Source organism: Gekko japonicus, unplaced genomic scaffold, assembly GCF_001447785.1.
Source record: "Gekko japonicus isolate JY-2015 unplaced genomic scaffold, Gekko_japonicus_V1.1 scaffold4141, whole genome shotgun sequence".
Taxonomy (NCBI): Eukaryota; Metazoa; Chordata; class Lepidosauria; order Squamata; family Gekkonidae; genus Gekko; species Gekko japonicus.
Window position 1 is genome coordinate 62,375 of NW_015166557.1, and position 25,298 is coordinate 87,672.

A 25,298-nucleotide genomic window follows, 5' to 3' on the forward strand; every position below is an offset into this window, starting at 1 on the left:
GGAGGAGGAGGAGGAGGAGGAGATTGGATTTATACACTTGGAGTTTCAGAGCGGTTTACAAACTCCTTTCCCTTCCCCTCCCCACAACAGACACCCTGTGAGGTGGGCAGGGCTGAGAGAACTCTGACACAAACTGCTCTTTTTCAAGGACAGCTGTGCCAGAGCTTGTGACTGACCCAAGGTCACATCAGCAGGTGCAAGTGGAAGAGTGGGGAATCAAACCCGGTTCTCCCAGATTAGAGTCCGCACACTTAACCACTGCACCAAACTGGCTCTCAATGCCATAGAGTCCAGCCCCCAAAGCATCCATTTTTTTCCAGGGGAGCTGATCTCTGTAGTCTGGAGATGAAATGTAATTCCAGGGGATCCCCAGGTCCCACCTGGAGGCTGGCATCCTTTGCTTACTAGGATATACTTTGAAGGCCTCTAGGTTTTCCAGCTCTGATTTGGGTAGTTCCTGGAGATTTGGGGCTGTAGCCTGCGGCAGGTGTGGTTTGGGGAGAGGAAAAATCTCAGTTGGGTGTAATGCCATAGAATCCACCCTCTAAAGCAGCCGTTTTCTTCCGGGAAACTGATCTCTGGGGATCAGTGGCAATTCCAGATCTCCAGGCCGCACTATAGGATGGCAACCCTCAGTCACCCTGTGCAGAAGCCTACAGAATTACATTTAAATTGCTTTATCTATTTTAACAAGAAAACTAAAATGTGTGCAGAGAATTAAATTGCCAAGGATTTTTTATTATTATTAAGTTGCAACCTGACTTTTTCTCTGGTGAAGTAGAAGGCCTTATTAGGGATGGGCATGAACCAAACCACAAAGCAAAATTCATCACGAATATTGCCCTGTTCGTGTTTGCAAACCAAATTTCTTGATGGGTCTACTGTCACGAACTTCCATGAACTTTAAAGAAGAAGAAGAGAAGAGATTGGATTTATACCCCGCCCTTCGCTCGGAGTCTCAGAGTGGCTTTCAAACTCCTTTCCCTTCCCCTCCCCACAATAGACACCCTGTGAAGTAGATGGGGCTGAGAGTGCTGTTTCCAGAACTGCCCTTTCAAGGACAGCTCTGACAGATCTATGGCTTGCCCAAGGTCATCCAGCAGCTGCAAGTGGAGGAGTGGGGAATCAAACCTGGTTCTCCCAGATTAGAGTCCTTGCATTTAACCACTACACCAAACTGGCTCTCAAAGCAGTGGTTTGTGGATAGTGCTGAAAGCAGGGGTTTAAAGCAACGTGGGGTCCCTGCTTTCTCTTCCCTGTGATAGGGACAAGAAAGGCCAAAACAGCTCAGCTTTTTCTTGGGCTTTCTGCAAACCCCATTTAAAAGGACTGTGGTCCCTTTCAACGGGGTTTGCAGGACCACGAACCACAAACCGAATTGGCTCCTCTGTAATTCCATACATGAACAGTGTCCATAGACCACCAAACAGAAAGTCACTGTGGCAGAAGACGTCCACTGTGGAAAGAATAACAGCCGTACCTCTCTCCCAAATTACAGAGGAGCCTACTGTTGGTTTTGAACACGTTCCTTTTGTAAATAATGCTTAATTGTTATGAGCAATCTGTTGGGTATGTGCTTATACATTCTGTTGGGTTATGACCACTAACCCATCTTTGTTCTTTAATGAATGTAATATACAGTTTTGATCTTATATTGCTGTGAATTGTTGATAGTCGTTGGGCGTTGGTGGGCGTTATTTGTGGCTATACGCTAAGGGTTCCCTATTGTCTTTGGCACTGCCTGGAGGTCGGCAACCTTAAACTTTATAGTTCTATTAAAAGAAATCACCAGGAAGCTCCCGGTAGGTGGAATAAGGGGGAAACTCCCAAAATGATGGCTCAGCCATTGACACCGTAATCCTCAATGGGTCTATGTAGAATCCTACTGAGGCTACACAATGGGCCTTATTCCCAGGAAAGCATTCTAGGATTGCCTTTTATGGCACCTATTGGATTGTATAGCTGGGACTCAGAGAGGAAGCCTAAAAAGCTGATCTACTCAAAAGTAAGTCCTACTTTATTCCAAGGGGCTTACTCTCAGGAAAGTGTTCTTAGGATTGCATCCTCAGTCAGTCACACTTTGTCGACAACCAGACAGCAAATGGGGGAAATGTACACAAAGGAAAGGAGACATCCATGCTAATCATATCATCACGATATCTATCAAAGCAGCCAAATCAGGACATTCTTAGAATGGAAGATACACATCTGTGCTAGGACTGCCAGAGCCCCTAGTGGAGGCAGGGGTCCCACTCTGCCAGGCCCTGCCCCCCAACTACTGATCAGCTGGCTGGTGGGGTGGCTTACCAGTATAAAGAAGGCGGCCTAGGCCGCATTGCCTGCATTGCACAGGAAGTGCCGTCATTGTGCCAGCAACCTCCTGGTGACACTCTGGAAGCCGGTTTTGTTGTTGTTGTTCAGTCGCACAGTCGAGTCCGACTCTTCGCGACCCCATGGACAATCTCCCACCAGGCTTTTACCGTAGAGTTTTTGCCCAAATAGCAGTGTTGCCTGGAAGTCACTGACATGATGACATCACTTCCTGTACAATGCCAGCAACATGGCCTAGGCCTCCTTCTTTCTACCAGTAAGTCCCCCATCCCCCACTGGTTGCCATCTCTGATGGGTACTTGAAGACCATCTTCGAACTCTTAGGCCGCATGGAAGTTGAAGCTCTCACAGATACAAAATACCGTGCTCCATACCCATTTCTGCACTTGTTTCTCTCCAGAGAGACAGACACAGCCTGACTTCTAACCGAGTGTGGTGGAATCGGCCAGCTCTGACCTGCAGGCTCTGTTCCACTCTACCCTCTAAGGTTTTCCCAACACCTGGAGAGGTTTTTCTCTCTCTCTGGTAACCCGCCGCCACCACCTGAGCTTTGTAGGAATCACCCACTGGGAGGGTCAGAACTCCCAGCTTCCCTTCCAAGTTGTGAGGCCTTGACTCTGTGTCTCCTGCTGCCCAGCGTCTGCTCACCACAGGGACCCTTTGCTACTTGGTGCACCTCTGAAGAAATAGCCGCTTGCCAACTGACTGCCTTCACCCGGGTGCTCCTTTTAAAATAGTGTGTCCAAGATGGTGGAGGTCTATGTGGTACAGAGAACCACTACCAGCATCAAAAGTTATAAATTATTTGTTAAAAAGAAAATGTTCACAAGCATACTTTCAGCACAACACCAGATCAAGCAAGGAATTCAAAAGAAATGGGTAAAATGCAAATCCTCTGTCCCTCTCTCTATGCATGCCCTATCAGATGTTAAAATATAGGACGGGCTCCTTAGCTTAGGAAGTTACAGATCTCTAGAGTACCATTACCTTGCAGCTTCCTCCAGCTGTCTAGGCCAACACATGTCTAATGGCTGCCTCCTCCAGACCTCACTTAAGAGTTCTGTCTGCTCTGATGGACTCAACACAAAAGAGACCTTGCTTACAGGAGTTTCATCTTCTCTCTTTTCCCCTTCCACTGATCCAGTCAGGCCAGGTCAGGGAAGCTTTTCCTGACGTCTCCAGAAATTTCTTCCTAAAGTCTTTCTAGTCTTAATTCCTCCAAATTTCTGTTCCCTGCTTGGGGAGCAGGGAGACTGGCCCATCCAATTGTCTCTAGCTAGACCTATTAGCATTCGTATGAAAGTGGACTGAGGAAAGCAATTGAACTGACTTCCCCCCATTCCTGCCTGTTCTCTGCACAGAGGGAAGGGAAAAAAACTTTTAAAACTCAGAGTGAAGGTTTTGCTCATTTCAAACCTCCAAAGGAAAAAAAAATGCATTTCATCACACCAAGTAATCGATGAAGCTACTTTCCTGCCCTGGCCTGAAATGGAAAGGACTGCAGAGCTGAAGCTGATCTGAAATGAATCTCTTCCTGCCGTGAGAAAGTTGATCAGATAATACACAGACGTGGGCTGCGACATCATGACATGAAAATCCAGGCAAGGAAAGCCAGAAACCCCAAAACCCTGCCTCTTTCATGGTAGGGGAAATCAGACTTCTACTCTGAGAGCAATCCTAAGCAGGTCTACTCAGACCCCTGCTCAGGTCTAACCAATGGGGCTTACTTCTAGGAAAGTACTCTTGGAGTGGCACCCTAAGCCTCCTGCGCTACACAGAATTCAACTTGTGGAGAACTGAAAGCTTTGCCATAAGCAGCTGACTCCCTGACATCTTCTGATCAGGCCCGTAGCTAGGATTTTTTTCATTGGGGAGCACCTAAATTTCTTAGGGGGCACTTAGGTTAATTAAAGACTTAATAAATATTTTTAAATGCTTTCTGGCATGGCTTTCGTGGGGCATGGCTTTCAATTAAGGGTGCATGGCCCCAAAATGCCCCACTGTAGCTATGGGCCCACTTCTGATTTTCATAGAATCATAGTTGGAAGGGATCTCTGGCGTCATCTAGTCCACCCCCTGCACAATGCAGGAAATTCACAAATACCTCCACAAACACACCCCCTGTGGCCGCCGTTCCATGCATTTTGCTGTTGTTGTTGTTCAGTCGCACAGTCGAGTCCGACTCCTTGTGACCCCATGGACCAGATCACGCCAGGCCTTCGTGTCTTCCGCTGTCCTCTGAAGTTGGCTCAATTTCATGTTCGTTGCATCTATGACACTGTCTAAGCATCTCATCCTTTGCCGTCCCCGTCTTCTTTGACCTTCAATCTTTCCATGCATAGAAGATGACAAAAAACTTCCAGGATCCCTGGCCAAACTGGCCTGGAGAAAAATGGCTTCCTGACCCGAATGTGGCGATCAGCATTTCCCTCTCCTGATCTGTCTAAGTTCACAGAATCAGCATTGCTGTCAGATGGCCATCTAGCCTCTGAAAACCTCCAGAGAGCCCACCCCCTCCCGAGGAAGCCTGTTCCACTGAGGAACCGCTCCAACTGTCAGGACGTTCTTCCTAATGTTTAGCTGAAAACTCTTCTGATTTAATTTCAACCCGTTGGTTCTGGTCCAGTCTTCTGTGGCAACAAAAGACAACTCCACACCATCCTCTGTATGAGAGCCTTTCAAGTACTTGAAGATAGTTATCATATCACCTCTTTTTGTGCTAAGGGCGGGTCACAACGCACAAAATCACTAACATAGGTCAATCACTTTAAACACTTTAAGAGAATCATCCCAAATCCCCCAATAAACAAAATGGTTTTTGAAAAACTTGGGGTGTCCTGGGCCTGTTTCCACCAGGGAGGATATGGCACATGATTTGGTATGGGTTCTCAGAAGGATAAATTCGCTGCTATCAAGATTAAGGGCAATTCGAGCAGGAAGGGCCAGATTTGGTTGGAAGAAGGTCATAAAATAGGGTTGGAAGAAAGCCATAAAATAGGGTTTCCAATTCCCACTTGGGAAATACCTGGATATATGGGGGTGGAGCCCAGCCCCGTAGCTAAGGAGTTTTGGGAGAGGGGGCTTGGGGGGGCCACCAGCCAAATAAATCAACGTTAATTAAATTAACTTTGATTTAATTGGAGGAACTCCTAAGGCAGCCCTGCACACACACCCAGGCTCCAGGGTAATGCCCAGTGGCCGCAGCTTCCCTCCCCACCCCCTTGCAAGGGCAGATCAGTCCCCTGTGTAACTCATAGCCCTACTAACAAGAGAACCGGTGCTGAAATGGGTGATCGCGGTGCATGCTTCAGAGAAATCCAAGGGGTGAGGATTCCACACCCTCAGCTCCCCGCTTGGCTCACCGGCACCAGCCGTCAACCTCGTCCTCTCGCAGTTCCTCCCAGAGCCTTCCCAACAGCCACACCCGCTTCTAGGCGCTCTTCCCCCGTGTCGGGCAGTCTCATGGGCTGGCGGGCTGGCTGGCTGGCTGGCTCTCCGTCCTTCCCTCCCTCGCTCGGTGGATCATCACTCCTCAGACCAGCTGCAGGGCTCTCCAGGGCATGGGTGGGCTGGCAAGCAGCAGAGACCCCTTAAGCTGAGGAGCCGCTATAGGGAGCTGCAGGACAAGCCCCGCTCTGCGGAGCGGCGAAGACGCGCCGGGGAAAGTGGACGTCGGCACCAGGAATGAGGGAGGCAGGCACCCAGGAGCAGCAGCAGGCGGCGTGGAGTCACCAGCTACCGGGCCGAGGGCAGAAACAGGGGAGAGCCAAGGATTGGGGAGGGGGCCGTAAAAACCGTGGGCCCCGTGGTAGCTACGGGCCTGGGGGAGGTGGGGTTTGGAGAGGGGGAGGACCTCAGCAGGGTCTAATGCCATAGAGTTCACCCTCCGGAGCAGCCTTTTCCCCCCAGAGGAACAGATCTCTGTCATCCGGAGATCAGTTGTAGCCAGGGCTATTTTGGGGCAGGAACGCACAGGAACGGAGTTCTGGCTGGCTCCCAAGTTGGCCACGCCCAGCAGGAACTCATTAGCATAATAGGCCACACCCAACAGCAGAAACTCATTAGGATTGGCTACATTAGGGGTGTGTGGCCTAACATGCAAAGGAGTTCCTGCTACAAAAAAAGGCCCTGGGTTTTGACAACAAACAAGGTAAACAGAATAACAAGCAAAAGGTGGGTGTGGCTGGACGAGCACACTTCTGGTAACATGGGGGTGCGGCCTAATGTGCTAATGAGCTGTGCTGTCAGGGGTGTGGCCTAATATGCTAATGAGTTCCTGCTGTTGGGTGTGGCCTATTATGCTAATGAGTTCCTGCTGGGCTTTTTCTACAAAAAGAGCCCTGGTGTAGCCCTGGGAGGTCTCCAGTCCCTACCTGGAAGATGGTCACCACCCTAATCATAAAGCAGCATGCAGTAATAAAGAAAGGACTGACACCTAAATACTCCCCCAAAAGGTCAAAGTCAGATGAGCAGTGTGCTGCAGGGGAAAGCCTCTAAGAGCAGAGAAGTTGTTTTCCAGCTGCCATAACAAAGAGAGCGCCCATTGTGCAATTGCTGCAGATGTCCTCATCCACACAACGCATTGCGTATAGAGTAGACCCACTCATGGCCAGTCTAAGGGAGCTTAACAGAAGCAGGCACCCTGACCCAGATGGTCTAGGGGCTATCCCAGGGGTGGCCAAAGTTGCTCAACGTCACAGCCACATAGAATAAACGTCAGATGTTTGAGAGCCGCAAGACATGAACAAATATGACACACGTTTTAATTGGAAAATATGCAAATTTGCTTTTTATTAACACTAAATGAGACTGTGTGAAAGAGCGACATGTGGCTCCCGAGCTGCCATTTGGCCACCCCTGGTCCTAATTGCATAATCTAAGCAGGGTCCATCCTGGCCAGTACGGCGATGGGAGACCACCAAGGAAGTCTAGGCAGAGGCAGGAAATGGAAACCTACTCTGTGTGTCTTGCTTTTCAAACCCCATGAGGGGTGGCCATGAGTCAGCTGCAACTCGATGGCACTTAACAGACACCCGCACTCAAAACAGGAACAGGCATTCCTAAGGGTTTTGCTTCATACTGGGTTCCCCCAAATCTGCCATCACAACCTCAAGCAAAATATATTCAGATGAGTAGCCATTTTGGTCTAAAGCAGGGGTGGCCAAACTTGCTTAATGTGAGAGCCGCATAGAATAAATGTCAGATGTTTGAGAGCCTCAAGATACACACGTTTTTTTAAGAAAAATATGCAATTTTTCTTTTTATTAGCATTAAATGAGACTGCCAAAAATAAAAACAAAAGGGGTAAAAACAGATATTGATAATGATATTTGTCCAATGATATTTATTTGTTTGCTAATGATATTTATTCATCTAAGAGACAGAGAAATGGAGGTGGAACGAGAGAATGAAAGAGAGAGAGAAACAAAGAAAGCAAACAGATGGGAGAGGAAGGGAGGGGAAGGAAGGAAGGAAGGAAGGAAGGAAGGAAGGAAGGAGGGAGGGAGGGAGGGAGGGAGGGAGGGAAGGAAGGAAGGGAGAGCAAAACAAAGAAAGCAAATACATGAGGGAGGAGGAGGAAGGAAGGAAGAGAGAGAGAGAGAGAAAAGAAGGAAGGGAGAAAGATAAAGAAAGGTGAAAAGAAAGAAAGAGGTGGAAAGAGAGCAAATAGATGATGGCAGGGGGGAGAGAAGGGGAAAAGAGAGAGGGAAATAGGGAGGGAGAGGTGGAAAGAAAGCAACTTTAACTTTAAATGTGTTCTCCAACACACACACTCCATGCCCCCACATCAGTCAGCTTGGCTTGGAGAAGGGATTTAAAGAGACAAATACCTTCTCCAAACCAAGCCAGCCAGCTGGTGTGGCGGGGCATGGAGAACACGTTTAACCTTAGATAGGGAGGAAGGGGAGAGAGAGAGTAATTTTAACTTTAAATTCATCCTCCAACCCCCCCCCTTGGCTTGGAGAAGGGATTTAAAGAGACAAATGCCTTCTCCAAGCCGGTTGGCGGGGAGGGGCTTTGAGAACACATTTAAAGTTTCTTTCTTTCCCTCCCCCCCCCCCAAGCCTACCCAGGGAGGGGAACACTGGCCTGAGAAGGGAAGACCAATCGGGGAAGCATGCCTCCCCTTTGCTTCCCCAGCCACTCTGTCGGGAGCCACATAATATGCGTGAAAGAGCCGCATGTGACTCCTGAGCCACAGTTTGGCCCCCCCTAGTCTAAAGTGAGAGAACAAAGTTTGAGTCCAGTTATGTCTTTAAACAACGTTTAATTCGGGGGATAAGGAAGAACTGGGTGACTTAGCATGTGTAGTGAGATAAGAAGCCAATATCTCTGTTAAGCCCTGGGGGTTCCATTGTCCTCAGTGCTGTAATACCTTGTAATTCAGCAGTCTCCCATTCCAATCTGTTTCTGAAATTCCTTAGCAATAAAACAGTTACTTGAGGTCCCCCACTGAGTGCCCTGGTAGGTTGAAATGTTCTCCTACAGGGTCTCAGTTTTGTGATTCTTGATGTCAGATTTGTGTCCACTTATCCTTTGTCGTAGGGTTTGACCTGTTTGCCCTATGTAGAGAACTGAAGGGCATTGTTGGCATTTAATGGCATATACAATGTTAGAGAAGATGAGCAGGTGAATAAACCTGAGATGGTGTAGTTGATGTTGTTAGGTCCAGTGCTTGTGTTGTCTGTATGTATGAGGCATCAAAGTTGGCATCTGGGTTTATTACAAGCTCTGGTCCCAGTGTCCATGTTCAAATTAGATGTTGTATTACTGCGGGTGAGGAGTTGTTTGAGGCTGGGGGGCTGTTTGTACACAAGAAAAGTTCTGCCCCCCAGTACTTGTGAAAGAGAACTGTCATTATCCAGTAGAGATTGTAAGTTGCTGATGATGCGTTGAACTGTTTTGAGTTGAGAACTGTATGTGACCACGAGTGGTGTTCTGTTATTGTCTCTTCGGGGCCTATTTTGCAACAGGTTTTCTCTGGGTATCATTCTGGCTTTGTAGATCAAACAGATTTGAAAGCTATCTACCTATATGTAATGGTTGGCGAAGTCTGTTTAATGGTTAGCAAAGTCTGTTTAATGGTTGGCAAAGTCTGTTTCAATGTATCTAAAGAAGTGTGCATGCACATGAAAGCTTATACCCAGAACTAAAATTTTTGGGTCTTAAAGGTGCCACTGGACTCAAATTTTGTTCTCAAGCAAAATATACTAGTTAACTGTAAACAGGCAGTCTTTGAATAACAGAAAAGACAAGTACCGCTTAACTTTCGTGATGGCCCTCTTAGCTATAGATGGGAGGGTTGATCTGGCCAGGATTCATTATATTTAGTCTATAATCTGTGCTTTAAAGAAAACCTTGATGTGTTTTTAATCTGTGCATCTAAAACTAGTCATGTTAACTGGGCTATCATGCATTGTGTCTTTGCAACCAGGGTGGCAGCAGTTCTTGCTTGGAGCACAAAAACTAAATCCAGCACTCAATATTCTTTTTCTCTCCCCTTTTGTAGGACTTGCCCAGGTCCAAGGAGGTAAGAACCCTTAACCCTACCCCGATATTATTTCATGTTACTAACTTTGCAGATAATGCTAACAGATTTCACTTCAGGCCATTTTTATAGTGATACCTAAACATCGCAGGTGGTGCTTTGGGTTTTGATTCCTTTCCCAGAACTCTGTCCTGACCAATAACCACTCAAAATGCATTGGTTTCTACTTTCAGCTAGCATCACGACATCCTACTTTAGTTATTCAAGGGCTCAGAGCCTTTATCCCAAATGAGGGGGCGTGGCCCCCTGCTCCTGGCCTGTCCCCCCCCAGTGAAGGCTGTTGCCCCCCTAACACCATAAAGAACAGAAATAAAGTCTGTACAAAGATGTAGCCACGTTCATCTGCTGCAGCAAAAATAATCAGGAGTCTTGTGGTGCTTTAACATTTTACTCCAACATAAGCTGTCATGCCTTTATTTATACCAGCACAAATAATAAAGAACTGTGTAAAGTACAAAAGAATACATATGAAAGAATTCTATTGAAACAAAGTTATCAAAAGGATACCCTCATAAGAGGAAAAAACAAGGTTTCATAGGAAACAATTCTTAACAAGCAGTCTCTACATGCAGATAATTCTCAGAAGGTAGTTAGTATGTAGAAATCAATGTTTACGTCCACAGTTTCCAAAGAATGAAGTCTCTAACGAGTGTGCCGGCTGTTGTTGGCCTCGTTTCGCTGGAAGGCTTTTCAAAGAAGAACCGATACTCCAATTTGCACTTTAAACATGGTCAGGAATAATGTATTACAAAAAGTCTCAGCTAACTTTTAAGGCTTCAGCATTTCCATAGTTATATCAGGGCCGGCATCAGAATACCCTGAGGCAGGGCAGCTGCCAAAGCCCAGGTCTTCTGGTGGGGCCCACTGCCGCTCACCACCACACACCACCACCTTCCAAAGGAATGTATTCCACTCTCGCACAGCTCATAACGTCAGGAAATTCTCCCTAATATCCAAAGAAAGTCTGCTATCCAGTAATTTAAATCCATTATGCCTAGTTTATCCTCAAGAACAGATCATAGGGCTCTTTTTGTAGCAGGTACTCATTTGCATATTAAGCGACACACCCCTGATGTAGCCAATCCTCCAAGAGCTTACAGTAGCTCCTGTAAGAAGAGCTCTGTAAGTTCTTGGAGGATTGGCTACAGTAGGGATGTGTGGCCTAATATGCAAAGGAGTTCCTGCTACAAAAAGAGCCCTCACTCTCATATCTCCTCTTTATTTCTTATTTAAATGAACTATCCAACTGTGTGCTTAGATCTGGATTTCTGGGCCCCTAACTAATGTGGTGCAAGCAACCAATATGGCAGCTGCTGAGTTCTTCTCCAAAGCAAAGAGGCTGTCCTTACTGTCTCCCACCTTATTGGAGTAGGAGGTGCTTCAGAAGACCACCAAAGACATCACTTTTGGGTTCGCCATCATATGAAGATGTTTGGCTAGGAATAGGGTTGCCAAGTACTCACCTCTCCTGGAGCGGGGGAGTCCCGGCTTGCTCCGGGAGTCTTCGCGCGCGCATGCCGCAAGCACATCACACGGAAGTGACGTAAGCACGTCCGGGACGTTGGGGGCGTAGCCAAATCATCCGAGGGAAAACCATAGAGTTTTCCCCCGGATGATTGTGGCCCCGCCCCCAACGTCCCGGACGTGCTTACGTCACTTCCATGTGACGTGCTTTGGGGGTGGGGTTCCCACGGGGCCCAATCCGGCAGCGCCGGGGAATGGGTCTCCCAGGCGGGGGTTTCCCCGCCCTCCGGGGGGACTTGGCAGCCCTAGCTAGGAACCTCCCAAAATTTTCTAGCTGCCCCGTTGTGGCAGCCATTTTGTTGCCAATCCCACCTCCCATGGCAGCCATTTTGTGGTGGCTTCCACTACCCTTTCTCCAAATTCCAACGGTGCCCCCAGGTTGAATGAGGCGAAGGAGCACTGCCCTCATCAGCCTCGTTGCTCTCCCCGGATCTCTGTGCCTCACATGATTCTCTTCCTCTCTCTTCCTAGACTGTGGCAACTGCTACCATCTAAGTCCGGTTGCCATCGCAGGTGTGGTGCTGGGGGACCTGCTGCTGACTTTGCTCATTGCCGTGGCTGTTTACTACGTGGCTACCTGCCTCTACCAACGCCAGCTGGCCAGCAGTGGTGAGGAGGGTTTGGGGCTACTGTGACTGTCTCCCCTGTTGTGTTTTGGGCCGTTCCCCGCTGAGAAACATTAATAGCTTATAGCAGGTGTGTAAGAGAGGGAGAGAAAATGAGAAAGGGGGGGAGGTCAAGAATATGAGCCCTGATTGCGATCTCTGAGAAGGACAGTGCATTCTTAACTTATACCAAGGGTAACCAACATGGCGCCTGCCAACACCTTTCCTGGTGCCCACCAAGTGGGCAGGGCTAGGCGGAGTTTTGCACAGCAGGCTTCTGATTGGCTGTGCAAATTAAAAGGCATCTTGTTAAACAGAGCTTCTGCCAGAAATGCTGGAGAGGTACTATTAGTTATATCTAACCTCAGCCTTCGCCTCCTGCAGCAGCCATTTTATGATTTGTTCCACCTCCCGCAGCTGCCATTTTGTGGTCGTGCCCGCCACCCTGTGTCAGAATTCCAAAGATGCCCACAGGGTCAAAAAAGTTGACATAATATATGAGGGATAGACAGTCCCAGGCCCACAAGCCAAAACAGGGCATCAAGGACATCTTGCTGGACACACAGGACCAATTCCCCAGTCAAAAACCAAGGCAAATCCCTGAGGAAATGTTAATGCTGCTGGAGGATTGGGAGAAACTGATGGTTATGACTTATGTTTGTAGTTACCGCCTAGATCCTTGGAGCTTCAGTAGCGCTGCCAGGCCTGCACTTGGCCCTCCTGGGATCATTTGGGGGCATGTCACGGACAGAGGGGAGTGCCATGCAAGGGGGTGACATCTTATTCCAGGTGAGGACCCGGAAGTGATGTCAGCATTATGAGAATGCTCTAGGAATTCCCCCAATGGTAAAGAACTCAGAGATTGGGGACATTCCTAGAGTGGCACAGATGCAGTGTTTGGAAGTGACATTTGTCATGAGTGTAACTTCACCCTCCCCCTACCTCTGTTTTCTCCCATAGCGATAGCAGGAAGAGCAGGGGAGATCCAGTGGGGGCGGGATCTGAAGCACAGTCTGAAGGACAGGTAGTGCAGCTATGATTTGGCACGCTCCTGGCGTGTCCAGCCAAGTACAAATCGCATGTTGCACCCCTCTTTTTTGTTTTGTTTTCTTTTTTGTTAGATTACCAACATCTTCACAGGTAGACACTGCAGGGGGTATTTTTTTTCAGCAGTTGGAATCATGTTACCTACCTCCTCCATAGAACAACCCCTGGGAGAACGGCAGGCTCTCCAGTGTCACAGAACCAGACAGATTGGATTTCCTGTGCTTCTGCCGCCTGTTTAATCTCCCATCTGTCTAGGAGCCGGAGAGAGGCAAAATTATCCTGCCGAATTCTACAGGCTGATCTGCAACCTGACCTCTCTCTCCTCCAGGAATTTGAGAATGGGGTTTCTGTAGATCGGGGCTACAATCCCCAGTGTGGTGCCCCCAGGAACCATGACACTCAGCAACATCTTTTATGGTGCCCATCTAGTGTTTTTTAAAAGTGGGCATGGCCAGGTGCTGAGCCACTGGTAGGGCTGCCATGTGCCTGGTGGGGACGGGGGATTCCCCGATTTTGCAGGCTCCAGCCTGCTGCTGGCCAGTGGGAGAGAACCCCCCTCCCCAAACAGCGACATCACACGCAATGTGCCTACATCACCCGGAAGTGACTTCAGCATGTTGGTGGGTGACGCCCTGGCTTTTGGGCAAGACTGTATGGCTTGATGCCAATTTTACCATAGAGTTTTGCCCAAAATTCAGAGCATCACCCCCACCATCACCAACGTGCCAATGTCACTTCTGGGTGACGCAGGCACATCGTGTGCGCCATCACTGTTTCAGGGGGAATGGGGTGTGATGTCACTTCCCACTCCCAGAACGTCCCCCCCATTCCCCCCCCCAGCAGGCGAAAGGGACCTGGCTTTCCTAGCCACTGGACTTCCAGAGATGCCTGTTGGCCACTGAAGAGCTGACTGGCTGTGCAGATTAAAACATTGTTTCAGCCCAAGCTTCTACATTGTGTTTGCTTTATTCTCTCTCTGTCCTCTTTCTCAGTGGACTTTTAAAAAATTACTCTTCTTATCCCCTGCATTAGGTGTAGTGGTTATGTTCCACCAATTGTGGCTCGCGTGTCGGTTTTGTTCCACAAACACGAAACAGTTAGGAGTGTGGACTCTAATCTGGGAGACCTGGGTTTGATTCCTCACAACTCCACCTGCAGCTGCTGGCGTGTCCTTGGGTCAGTCACGTTCTCTCAGAGCTGTTCTCTCACAAGCAGTTCTCGGGAGAGCTCTCTCAGCCCCACCTACCTCACAGGGTGTCTGTTGTGGGGAGGAGAAGGGAAAGGATATTGTAAGCTGCCCTGAGACTCTGAGTGAAGGGTGGGGTATAAATTCAATCTCTTCCTCCTCCTCCTCCTCCTCCTCCTCTTCTTCTTCTTCTGGGCTTCCTGTGAGGGTGTGTGGCCCTGCCTCCTGCAGGCCACTTTTTGGTTGCCCACACCACCCTGAGTCAGAATTCCTAAGGTGGCCTCAGGCTGAAAAAAAGTTTGGGGACCACTGCTGTAGACATTTCGGGGGGGGGGGTTGAAATCAGATTATTGTTCCTTTTATAGAGCCCACAACCTTCAACAGGCACAGAGATCTCTGCAAAGGCACTACCAGATCAGTATGGAATGCCATTCATCTCCTGAGTCTGACCTATACAGCAGCAATTCTAATTCTAGCACGGCTAATATCTCTCTTTCGAATTAGGCTGATGGGAGAAACAGGCAGATGGAGTGGGGAGGAGGAGGCCAGGCTCTGCCCCTTTCTGCTTGTTTCTTGGATGCAGATGGGAAAGTGAGACGAGCAGCCTTGTGGTTCTTAACATGAGTTTGTACCAAGGGGTAGAAAGGGGGAAAATTGTATTATTCAGATTTTGGGAATGGGTTCCATATTGGTATTCCAGAGTATCCAGGTCCCCCCCCCCCATACCATTTTGGTGTTTGGATTCAGGGTTTGGGGTGTGGGGAAATCTCAATTTTTGGGCTCCATTGTTCTTTAGGGGGGATTCTTTCCAGGGAGCTAGGGTGGCTGTTTTTTGTCCAAATGGCACTAAAACCACAGGGATCCTAGTTGTACCTGTCCACTAAAAAGTGCCCTCCCCAAGCTCCAAGTGAATTGGATCAAAGAAACCAATTTTATGAACCCCTGAACAAGGTGCTGCCAGCCATCCTACTTGTACCCATTGCCTCCTGTGGAGGAAAAAAATGAATGCTTTCTCCAGGGCAAAGCCAGTGGCCAAAAGAGCAACCAAAAGCTTCTGGATGCAAGCAGAACCAACAAGCCCAACAGAACCAGTGTAAAACCAGAGAATCCAAGCCAATCCAATTGACGCAAGGGACAGTGTTGCAAGCCCAACCCAACCAGTGTCAAACCATGGAAGCCAAGCAGAATCCAGGGCCAGTGTGGCAAACCCAACAGAACCAATGTCAAACCAGAGAATCCAATTGTCATGACTGGGCAGACAACTCTAGTGCTCTCCCTGAGGTCTGATCTCATTGTCTGAAAGAGCTGCCACCAATGCTCCCTCTAAGCTCTGGAGTCCTGTGAGCTCACACTAACTCAGCTTAGAGGGAACACTGGCTTCCATCCTCTCCCCTCAACTCCTGTTGCCTGGGAAACCTATTAAATGGGGAGGCAGGCTTGGGATCATTAAAATGCCAGCTCTAGGTATTTCCAAACATTTCTGGAAATATTCAGGATCCAAATATTGGCATTCCCACAAATCCCAAATACTGCTTCAGATACCCAAATATACAAAAAGAGAGAGAGAGAGCTCTTTTGAGAACTGCTTTTGAGAGAACAGCTCTGACAGAACTATGGCTCGCCCAAGGTCATCCAGCAGCTGCAAGTGGAGGAGTGGGGAATCAAACCCGGTTCTCCCAGATTAGAGTCCACACTCCTAACCACTACACCAAAACAGCCCTGAGGTGGGAGTAAAAACAGGTTGGAGACCACATCACATGACTGGACCACAAACCAGTGAAACTTTGAGTCTCCCATAGAGCCAACTAAAATATTACAAAACAGTGTGCATTTTCACACCAGTGTGTAACACTGTGCAAGCTTTCAGGTTCCCTAAAATTCCTCCACTCCCTTTGTGTTCTTCCTTCCTTCCTTTTTCTTCCTGTATGGAACATTTAGCCAGATGAAGAGTGGTGAAGGCTTGCGTACTGTTTTGCGCCGGCCAGGAAGTTCCGAATAAGAAGATATTGTGCAACTTTGGTATCTTACATTCTTGTGTAACTACATTTGTTCCTGTTCTTCTCCTTCCCTCTCTGCTTCCTTCCTTTCCACTGGAGATTGTGTCTAAATTTAGCGTCTTAGCTTCTCTCACAGCGGGAATCTGTCTTCCTTGTGTGTTTTGCATCTCCGGGTACAAGAGCTGAGATAGACCCCTGGAGAGCTGCCGTGTAGGGGAGGGTTACTGGGGCTCAATGGTAGAGCAATAGCTTTGCCTGCGGAAGTCTCAGGTTCGGTCCCTGAAGCCTCCAAGTCTCTGGTAGGAGGCAATAAGAAACACCTTGACCCAAGATCCTGGAAAACCACTGCTGGTTTGAGTAGACGATACTGACCTTGATAGACCAAAGGCCCTGAGTGAGGATAAGGCAGCTTCATGTGATCTTGTTATGGGCAGGAGAGTAGTAGAGCACTAGCTATGTAGGCAGAAGGTCCCACTCCCAGGTTAGGCCCCAGCTGAAAGGATCAAGTAGGAGGTGATGTGAAAGAACCTCCATCTGAGACGCCTGAGAGCTACTGTCAGTCAAAGTGGACATCCCTGACCTGGATAGCCCAAGCTAGCCCAATCTCGTCGTATCTCGGAAGCTAAGCAGGGTCGGCCATGGCTAGGAACTGGAAGGGTGACCTCCAAGGAATACCAGGGCCGTGACACAGAGGCAGGCAACAGCAAACCACCTCTGAATCGTCTCTTGCCTAAGAAACAAGTCTAGCTCACCACCTAGTGGTGCGTAACGCCAAAAGAGCTGGAACATCCAGCTGCCAGACGATCTTAGGCAGGGGTCATTTCCTGCAGGAGCGCACAGGAGCGGAGCTCTGGCATTAAAGAGCCCAGGGGGCGGGCACATGCAAGAAGCCCCGCCCCCTACTCCCAGCAGCCCCAGGCCACAAGGAGCACGAGGATCTGTGCATCCCCCCCCCACATAGCTACCAATCCAAAACAGTCCAGTGGAGCCTGAGCGGTGGGTGTTGCCTTCTGACACACTTCCGGTGATGTCAGGGGGTGTGGCATATGCAACTAAGTTATGCTAATGAGTTATGCTAATGAGCTCCTGCACCTCTTTTTCTACAAAACGACCTCTGATCTTAGGATCTCCTGGCTATACTACACATACGATAATTATTATTATTTATTCAAAGTAGACAATAGTGACCTCAATAGACTAACAGTAAGACTCCGTATAAGGCAGCTTCATGTGGTCTTGTTAAAGGGAGGGGCCATGGCTCAGTGGAAGAACAACTATTTGGCATGCAGAAGGGCCCCGGTCCAATCCCTGGTATCTCCAGGGTTTGGTAGGAGATGGTAGACTGGTGCTTCATAAACCGTCCTTTTACCGTCCTGTTGTGATCTGGTGTGACTATCTTCTGGAACACAGAGGTTATCTTAAGAGCCCTGGTTCTTGGTAGCATAGGGGGAGGGCCATGGCTAAGCGGTAGAGCCTCTGCTTGGCACGCAGAAGGTCCTAGGTTCAATCCTCAGCATCTCTAGTAAAAACAATATGGCAGCTAGTAAGAGGTGATGTGGAAGACCTTTACCTCAGATCCTGAAGAGAGGCTTCCAGTCAGAGCAAACAATAATGACCATGCTAGTCTCAGGAAAAGGGAAGTTCATCTGTTCTTGTTAAGGGGAGGGGCCCTGGCTCAGCAGTAGAGCCTTTGCTTTGTCTGCAGAAGGTCCCAGATCCAATCCTCGATATCTCCAGGGTTTGGTAGGAGGCGATAAGGAAGGACTCTGCTTTGAAAATCTGGAGAGTTACTGATGGTCAGAGTAGGCAATGTAGAGCTTGATAGACCCATGGGATGACTAAGTAGAAGGCAACTGCCAGTGTTTGCTCAGAGCTGGGAACAGAGTATTTACTCGATAGTCAGCAGCTTTATATGAGCTTATAGGATGGCGCTATGTTGTTAATAATTGTTTATAATAATTGGTAATATCTGTAATAGCCATGCAGATGAAAAACTCTGCAAGGAGGGGCTGCCCAAGGTATGGGTTTCTGCAAACCTGTGGCCACCTCCAGGTTTGCAGGGGGAAGTAAACAAAATTGCAGGAGTTCGGCAGTGCTGAGATTGCACAAAGCAACATCACGAGATCTCGTCCCTGTGAATCATTTGCTGAATCTAGCCCAAGATACAGAACCAAGAAGTCCTCTATGCGAGGAAGGGGGAAGGGCTGGGAAGAGAAACGCTGAAAAGAAAGGGCAACCTCCGTCCCTTCCCCACTCTGTGGTTTTTCTCCACTGATCTAGATCCACGTCTTACTCTTCCTTTATTCCCAACAGACCACAAGAAGCCAGGCGCACCAGAGAACGAGTCCCCTTATCAGGTGAGTGTGACATGGTGTCCATGACCTTTAACCCTGGGGACTGCTGCATGGGTGTCAGATCAGTAAAGCCTTTGTTAAGGAGGAGGATTTCATTGGTATTACATGGGGGGAAGCCAAGACATTGACTTATTTCCCACAAGCACTGCTCACTCCTCCCTTTTGCCCTGATGGCACATGTCAATTTCACACAAGCTGCTGCGCAGCCGTATTTCGCCCCGCAGCTTCGTGCAATTTCCCCCACGTCTACTCAGTCCTGTTTTTTTTAGGATTGAGTAGATGCAGGGGAAATCGTGCGAAGCTCCTGGGCGAAATGCGGCCGCGCGGCAGCTTCTGTGAAATTGACACTTGCCATCGGGGCAAAAGGGAGGAGTGAGCGCGGAGCAGCGCTTGTGGGAAATCAGCCATTGTGTTGAATGGAGCAGAAAAATCTACAGGGCGTACCTATCTCACAAATGGCATGGATATATTTGTTCTCTGCACTCTTGGCCTAAACAGATGAGATGCTATTCAGGACTGGATCTTCTCTCTGCTTAGGGTCAGGGACATAGTGCAAGAGGAGAGGAGAGTTTCTCTTTTCCATCACTTGTATGGTTTAGCAAGTTGGGTTGCCACCAACTATGACAATTGGTCACCAAATAACCAGGATCACTTCCTCTGGAGAAAATGGCTGCTTTGGAGGGTAGACTCCCCTCCCCAAACCATGCCATCCCCAGGGTCCACCCAAAAAATCTCCAGATGTTTCCCAACCTGGAGCTGTCAACCCTATAAAAGTCTAGATCTTTCCCATGCCCAGCCAGTAGGCCTCTCATTATCCTGCCCAGCCCCAGTTTCCTGCCCTTGAGGAACTGCGAAGCAGGAGAAAAAATGGCCTCCACATAGTGATACTCCAGGAATTTCCCCAGTGTCTACGGTAAAGAACATAGGGACGGGGGAAGCAACATAAAGCATCACCAGGAAGTGACATCACATCCCCCCAAAACTTCACTTTCCCCAGACACTGCCTCCCAAATCTCCCAGCTTTTGCCAAGGCAGTGTTGGGAACCCTACCGGTCAGGAAAGAAGAAAGATTGGCACCTTTCGGGGAGGGGAGGTCAATTTTGAACCTGTTAGGAGATAGAAGACTCCTCCTGTCCTCCATGATCTTTCACTTTAAGTGACTCTTCTGACAGACCTATTCTAGTTAGGCTTGCAATATTCTTCTCTCCTTCCTCCATTTTATTCTCACAACAACCCTGTGAGGTAAGCGATAGAGTGACAGGCCCAAGGTCTCTCAGTGAGTTTCCATGGCAGAATGGGTGCTCGAATCTGGGTCTTTCTGGTCCTCACTGCCACCATAACCACTACTTCATGCTGGATCTCAGTTGCTATGGCTTAGCTAATGCAATTTGAGCGGCTACTCAGGTGGCCGAACAAAAGAAAATATCAACCAACCTGATCGGGATGAGTTTTCTTCCTCCTCCTCCAAGATCCACCTCCTCACACACCTGTACATGTTCCCATGTCTGCATTTCCGTGCATGCGTAAGAGGGACCCTCACTCCAATTTTACTTCTAGAGACCCTACAGAGGAAGCTGAACCCCGATGAGGGAGAAGATTAGGAACGCACACTAATGAGAATTGGACGCAACATTCCTCAAAGACAAAAATCAGGGTAGTGATTCCCCAAAGATCAGCAATTAAATACTGTCTCTGATAAACAGGGACGGCCAAAGGATATAGGTAATGATCACTACCTCAGTTGGCTTTAAAAAAAAATTAGACATAGGGTTGCCACTGCAGTCTCCAAGTGGCAGTTTGAGATCTCCCAGAATTACTACTAGGCTTCCCAAGTCCCTCCGGGGAGCAGGGAAACCCCCGCCCCAGAGGCCCATTCCTCGCCAGCGGCGGATCAGGCCCCTGGGGGAACTCCACCCCGACGTGCGCGTCACCCGGAAGTGACGCGCCCACGCCGAGCATGCTGGGGGCGGGAAAATGGCAATCTGAGGGAAAACTCTATGGTTTTACCTCGTATGGCCATGGCCTCGCCCCCAGCGTGCCTGCCGTCGTCACGTCACTTCTGAGTGATGTGCATGCGGCGCACTCGCACACCAGACGCCGGCCAGGAGCCCCCCGCTCTGGCAGAAGATCGACTTGGCAACCCTAATTACTACTGGTCCCCAGATTAAAGAGATCAGTTCCCCAGGAGAAAATGGCTGCTTTGGGAGGTGGATCCTATGGAATTATACCCCACTGAGGTCCCTCCCCTCACGAAACCCCGCCCTCCTCAGGCTCCACCCCCCAAAATCTCCAAGAAGCTCCCAACCCAGAGCTGGCAACCCTAATTTTAGACAAATTCATAAAAAGTGGGTCTGTAACAGCTGTTGACCATGATAGCTAGGGGCAGTATGCCTCTTAATACCAGAGGCTGGAGAAAAGAATAGAGGACCATTCTGAGCATCCTGAAGGCATCTCCCTCATGGCATCCGGGTTGGCATAGAAACTGGGATTCCCTCCCCAGTGAGATTTGTGTGTCCCCTTCCCTCTCTCGTTCTCTTCTGCCAGTGGGAGAAGTCTTTGTGAACGCTTGTGTGGTCTGTGTGTGTGTGTTGTGCCATCAAGTCGTTGCTGACTTATGGTGACCGTATGAATGAATGGCCTCCAAAACGTCCAGTCAATAACTGCCTCACTTGGGTCTTGCAAATGATGGCTTCCTTTAATGAATCTGTCCATCTCATGCTGGGTCTTCCTCCTTGCCTGCTGCCTTCAGCTTTTCCTAGTGAAAAGTATGCAGATGGAGAGTGATTTCAGCTAAGCATACTTTTATTAGTCAGGAACAAGACACCTTGGCTGGCTCGCAGGCCGGCTTATATTCCCTCAGAACCCACCACCATAACACTCACACACACACTTCCCGATAGGCTATTTACAGTAACCGAGAGGCCTATTGGCCTCACGGTCTGGGACCTAGCCCTCTGATTGGGCCTGGCTAGGATCCTTCTGGCCCATTGTCCTTAGGCGCGAAGCTTGAGGTTTTGCTCTCCGGACAAGTCCGGACATGCCCGGCCCTATTGGGCTGGATACACTACACCTAGCATGACTGTCTTCTCCAGTGTTGTTTTCTCACAATGTGACCGAAGTACAATAGCCTCAGTTTAGTCGTTTGCGCTTCCAGAGAGAGTTCAGGTTTGATTTGATCTGGAACCCACGCGTTTGTCTTTTTGACAGTCAATGTTGTCATTAAAACTCTTCTCCAACACCACATTTCTGATGAATCAACTGTCTTCCTGTCAGATTGCTTCACTGTCCAACTTTCACTCCCATACGTAGTCACAGGGAGTATTATGGCATGAATTATCTTGATTTTCATCACCACTGACACATCCTTACCCTCAAGGATCTTCTCCAGCTCCTTCATGGCCCCCCTTCCCAGTCTCAGCCTCCTTCTGATTTCTTAGTTGCCGTCTCCCTTTTAGTTGGCGATGAAGGCAAGGCACAGAAAGCCCTGAAGAATTTCAGCTCTCCCTTATTAAACTCGCCTTCTTGTCTGTAATTATTACATTTTTAATTTTGTTCTATGTATTTCCTTAAGTTTTACCATTTCTAGATCTTCACCACCAGATTGGTGTAGTGCTTAAGTCCGCGGACTCTAATCTGGGAGAACCGGGTTTGATTCCCCACGCCTCCACTTGCAGCTGCTGGATGACCTTGGGCAAGTCATAGTTCTGACATGAGCTGTCCTTGAAAGAGCAGTTCTCTCAGAGCTCTCTCAGCCCCACCTACCTCACAGGGTGTCTGTTGTGGGGAGGGGAAGGGAAAGGAGTTTGTATGCCACTCTGAGACTCCAAGTGAAGGACGGGGTATAAATCCAATCTCTTCTTCTCTTCTTCTTCTTCTTCTTCTTGAGGGCACTAGCTGGGTGGAAAGGCAGGGCAGAAATGCTTTACACAAATAAATAAAACAAATCTGGGTGGCCACTGTTGGCAACGGGAGGCGGAGCTTTGGCCTAGCCCAGCAGGGCTCTTCTCATATTCAAATGACTCCTTGGGGACAAGATGAACACTTTAAACAAGCCGTGTTCTTCTTGCAGTCCGGACCTTGGATGGTCCAGGCGGCTAGCCCAGTCTCATCAGCTCTCAGAAGCTAAGCAGGGTCAGTCCTGGTCAGTATTTGGATGGGAGACCACCTAGGAAATCCAGAGTCGCTATGCGGAGGCAGGCAATGCCAAGCCACCTCTGAACAACTCTTGCCTCGGAAACCTGCGACCCGATGGCACTTTCTGCCCACAGCATCCTTCCTACTTACATAAGTTCCCCCAAGTCGCAACCGACGGACAGCAACCCCAACAAGGGACATTCAAAACAAGTGAGAAGCAGAAGTGCTTGGCATTGCCTTCCTGGGTGGTGCCCTGTCCAAGATCTGACAAGCTACCGGCTGCCTTGCCTCCCACATCCTTCCTAACCCTGCGCTGATCTCTCGTTTCACAGGAACTCGATACACGAGGCCTGGAACTCTACTGCGACCTGAAGAATTCAAGAAGCAACATCAAATAAGTCTTCTGATTCCGGGGCTGGGCTTCTGAATGGGGGGAGGGGTTGCGCAAGGGGCTTCCAAATACCCGACGTCTGTGCCAGCTGCTTTCCAGAGACCGCGAATGTCTCCACGCAAACTCCTCTCTTCCGAAAAGACAAGCCCGCTCAGAAGCTATCCTTCAAGACAGGCTCCAACTGTGAACAGTCATTTAGTTCTTTTCATTGAGAAATTCTACCCTGAGAGCTTGCTGCGTTGGGTCTATTTGAGGACGTCTCTGCCCAGGTCCATTGCGCTATCATTGGCTGCCACACAATGGAGGGCTCTCTGGGGGTGGGGAAACGTGTAAGCTCTGAGTAAGCTCTTCTAGTAGAAATTCCCAGTTCTATTGTAGCGGCTACCATTGGTTGCCAGGTTGCATGTGTATGCTTTATGCTTTAAGTTATAACCCAGCTTGTGTTGTGTTGCACGTGCGCCAGAGAACGGTGTGCAACTCAAGTTTCTGATTTTTGCCAGAATCTTTTTTGGTGGTTCCCCCCCCCCCCCCAAAAAAAAATCTCCTTGAGCCACAGCTTCCGTCAAGCTCTCCTGGATAAGTCTGTTGAAGTGAAAGGGAAGCACAGACCGCGGTGGTAAAATGCGGCGATCTGGCAGGTCACCCGTTTGTATCTTACCACCATCACAAAGTCCCTCGGCAGCCGTGCTCTCTCAGTCCCCATTTGTAATATTGGAGTTGATGCCGGCCTACCTTCCAGGGCTGTTGTGAGGACCGCAACAACAAGAGAGAAATCAGTATACAGATCCCAAGTGATATTATTGCCGAGGGTGGGCTTTGCTCAGTTCTGGTTCTTATCAATCGATGCCGGGGATTGAACCTGAGACCATCTGCATACCAAGCAGATGCTCTACCACTGAGCCACAGCCCTTCCCTCAAAAAGTGTTAAATTCAAGCACAGACCCTGGGTCCATCAAGGTCAGTCTTGTCTACTCAGGCCGGCAGCAGCTCTCCAGGGTCTCAGGGAGAGGTCTTTCCCATCACCTGCTACTTGATCCTTTTAACTGGAGATGCCAGGGAATCGGGTATGCATGTCAGGAGAGCTTCCTACACTGCGGTACCCGTTAATGGAGAATGGGTGTTTGAGGGTTGGGGGTTAATGGTTTGTAATTTTTATTTTATTTTTTGCTTCACACTGATGACTGGTTTTGCACGTACGTTTGTATTTGCTTTGTTGTTTTCCATCAAGTATTTTGAACTGTACAAAGATGGCTCTGAGCGTTATTCGGTTTCCTTTTCTGCTTTGTTTCCTGGGAGTGGGAAGGAAGGAATTCTGGGCTTGCCTGACACCAAATCATTCCTCTGATCAAAGGTATGCTGTAAGAAAACGCTGCGTTATTGCCAATGGGAGGGTGCATGTATATAAATATATACATCCTGGTTTGTCAGGCAGGGCTGCAAACTGGAGAGGGAGGGATAGTTACAGAGGGCGAGATTTCATTCCCTCCAGTAACTGGCAGCCCCAGAGATTCATGGAGGATAACACCCAGCCAGTTCTGGATTGGGAAATATCTGGAGATTTGGGAGGGGTTGGGGGAGAGGAGTGACCAGAGTGGGGTATAAGGCCAAAGAATCCATCCTACAACGCAGCCATTTTCTGCAGGGGAACTGCCCTTGGTCGTCTGCCGATCACTTGTAATAATGAGAGACCTCCAGGTGCCACCTGGAGGTTGACGACCATAGTCCCAGCTCTGGCTTTAGTGGTAGGATCCCAGTTTCTGAACATATGCAGAGTGCACTCAGCTTTGGGTATGAGAGCCGGTTTGGTGTAGTGGTGAGGAGTGCGGACTCTGATCTGGGAGAACCGGGTTTGATTCCCCACTCCTCCACATGCAGCTGCTGGTGTGACCTTGGGTCAGTCACGAGTTCTCTAAAAGCTGTTCTCTCAAGGGCAGTTCTTTCAGAGCTCTCTCAGCCCCACCTACCTCACAGGGTGTCTGTTGTGGGGTGGGGCGGAGAAAGGTAAGGAGATTGTAAGCCGCTCTGAGACTCCTTCGGGTAGTGAAGGACAGAATATAAATCCAATCTCCTCTTCTTCTGAGCACTGACAAACAGATCCAAATGGTTGTCAGCAGTAGGTTTGGGGGGCACAACACTTTCAAAGAGTCCCTCTCCTTTCCCGCCATGGCCTTCTCATGCTC

General features: G+C 48.9%; 1 protein-coding gene across 1 annotated transcript in view; it reads left to right on the top strand.

Moving 5' to 3' along the window:
- Positions 1-23,644, top strand: part of TYROBP (TYRO protein tyrosine kinase binding protein) — a 33,222-nt gene extending 9,578 nt beyond the window's left edge. The window contains exons 2-5 of the mRNA XM_015412350.1: positions 9,842-9,862; positions 11,876-12,013; positions 18,553-18,596; positions 23,060-23,644. Coding sequence (XP_015267836.1) covers positions 9,842-9,862; positions 11,876-12,013; positions 18,553-18,596; positions 23,060-23,125 — 269 coding nt within the window. The 3' untranslated portion in view covers positions 23,126-23,644. The remainder of the gene's footprint in view (positions 1-9,841; positions 9,863-11,875; positions 12,014-18,552; positions 18,597-23,059) is intronic.
- Positions 23,645-25,298: the final 1,654 nt, after the last annotated feature.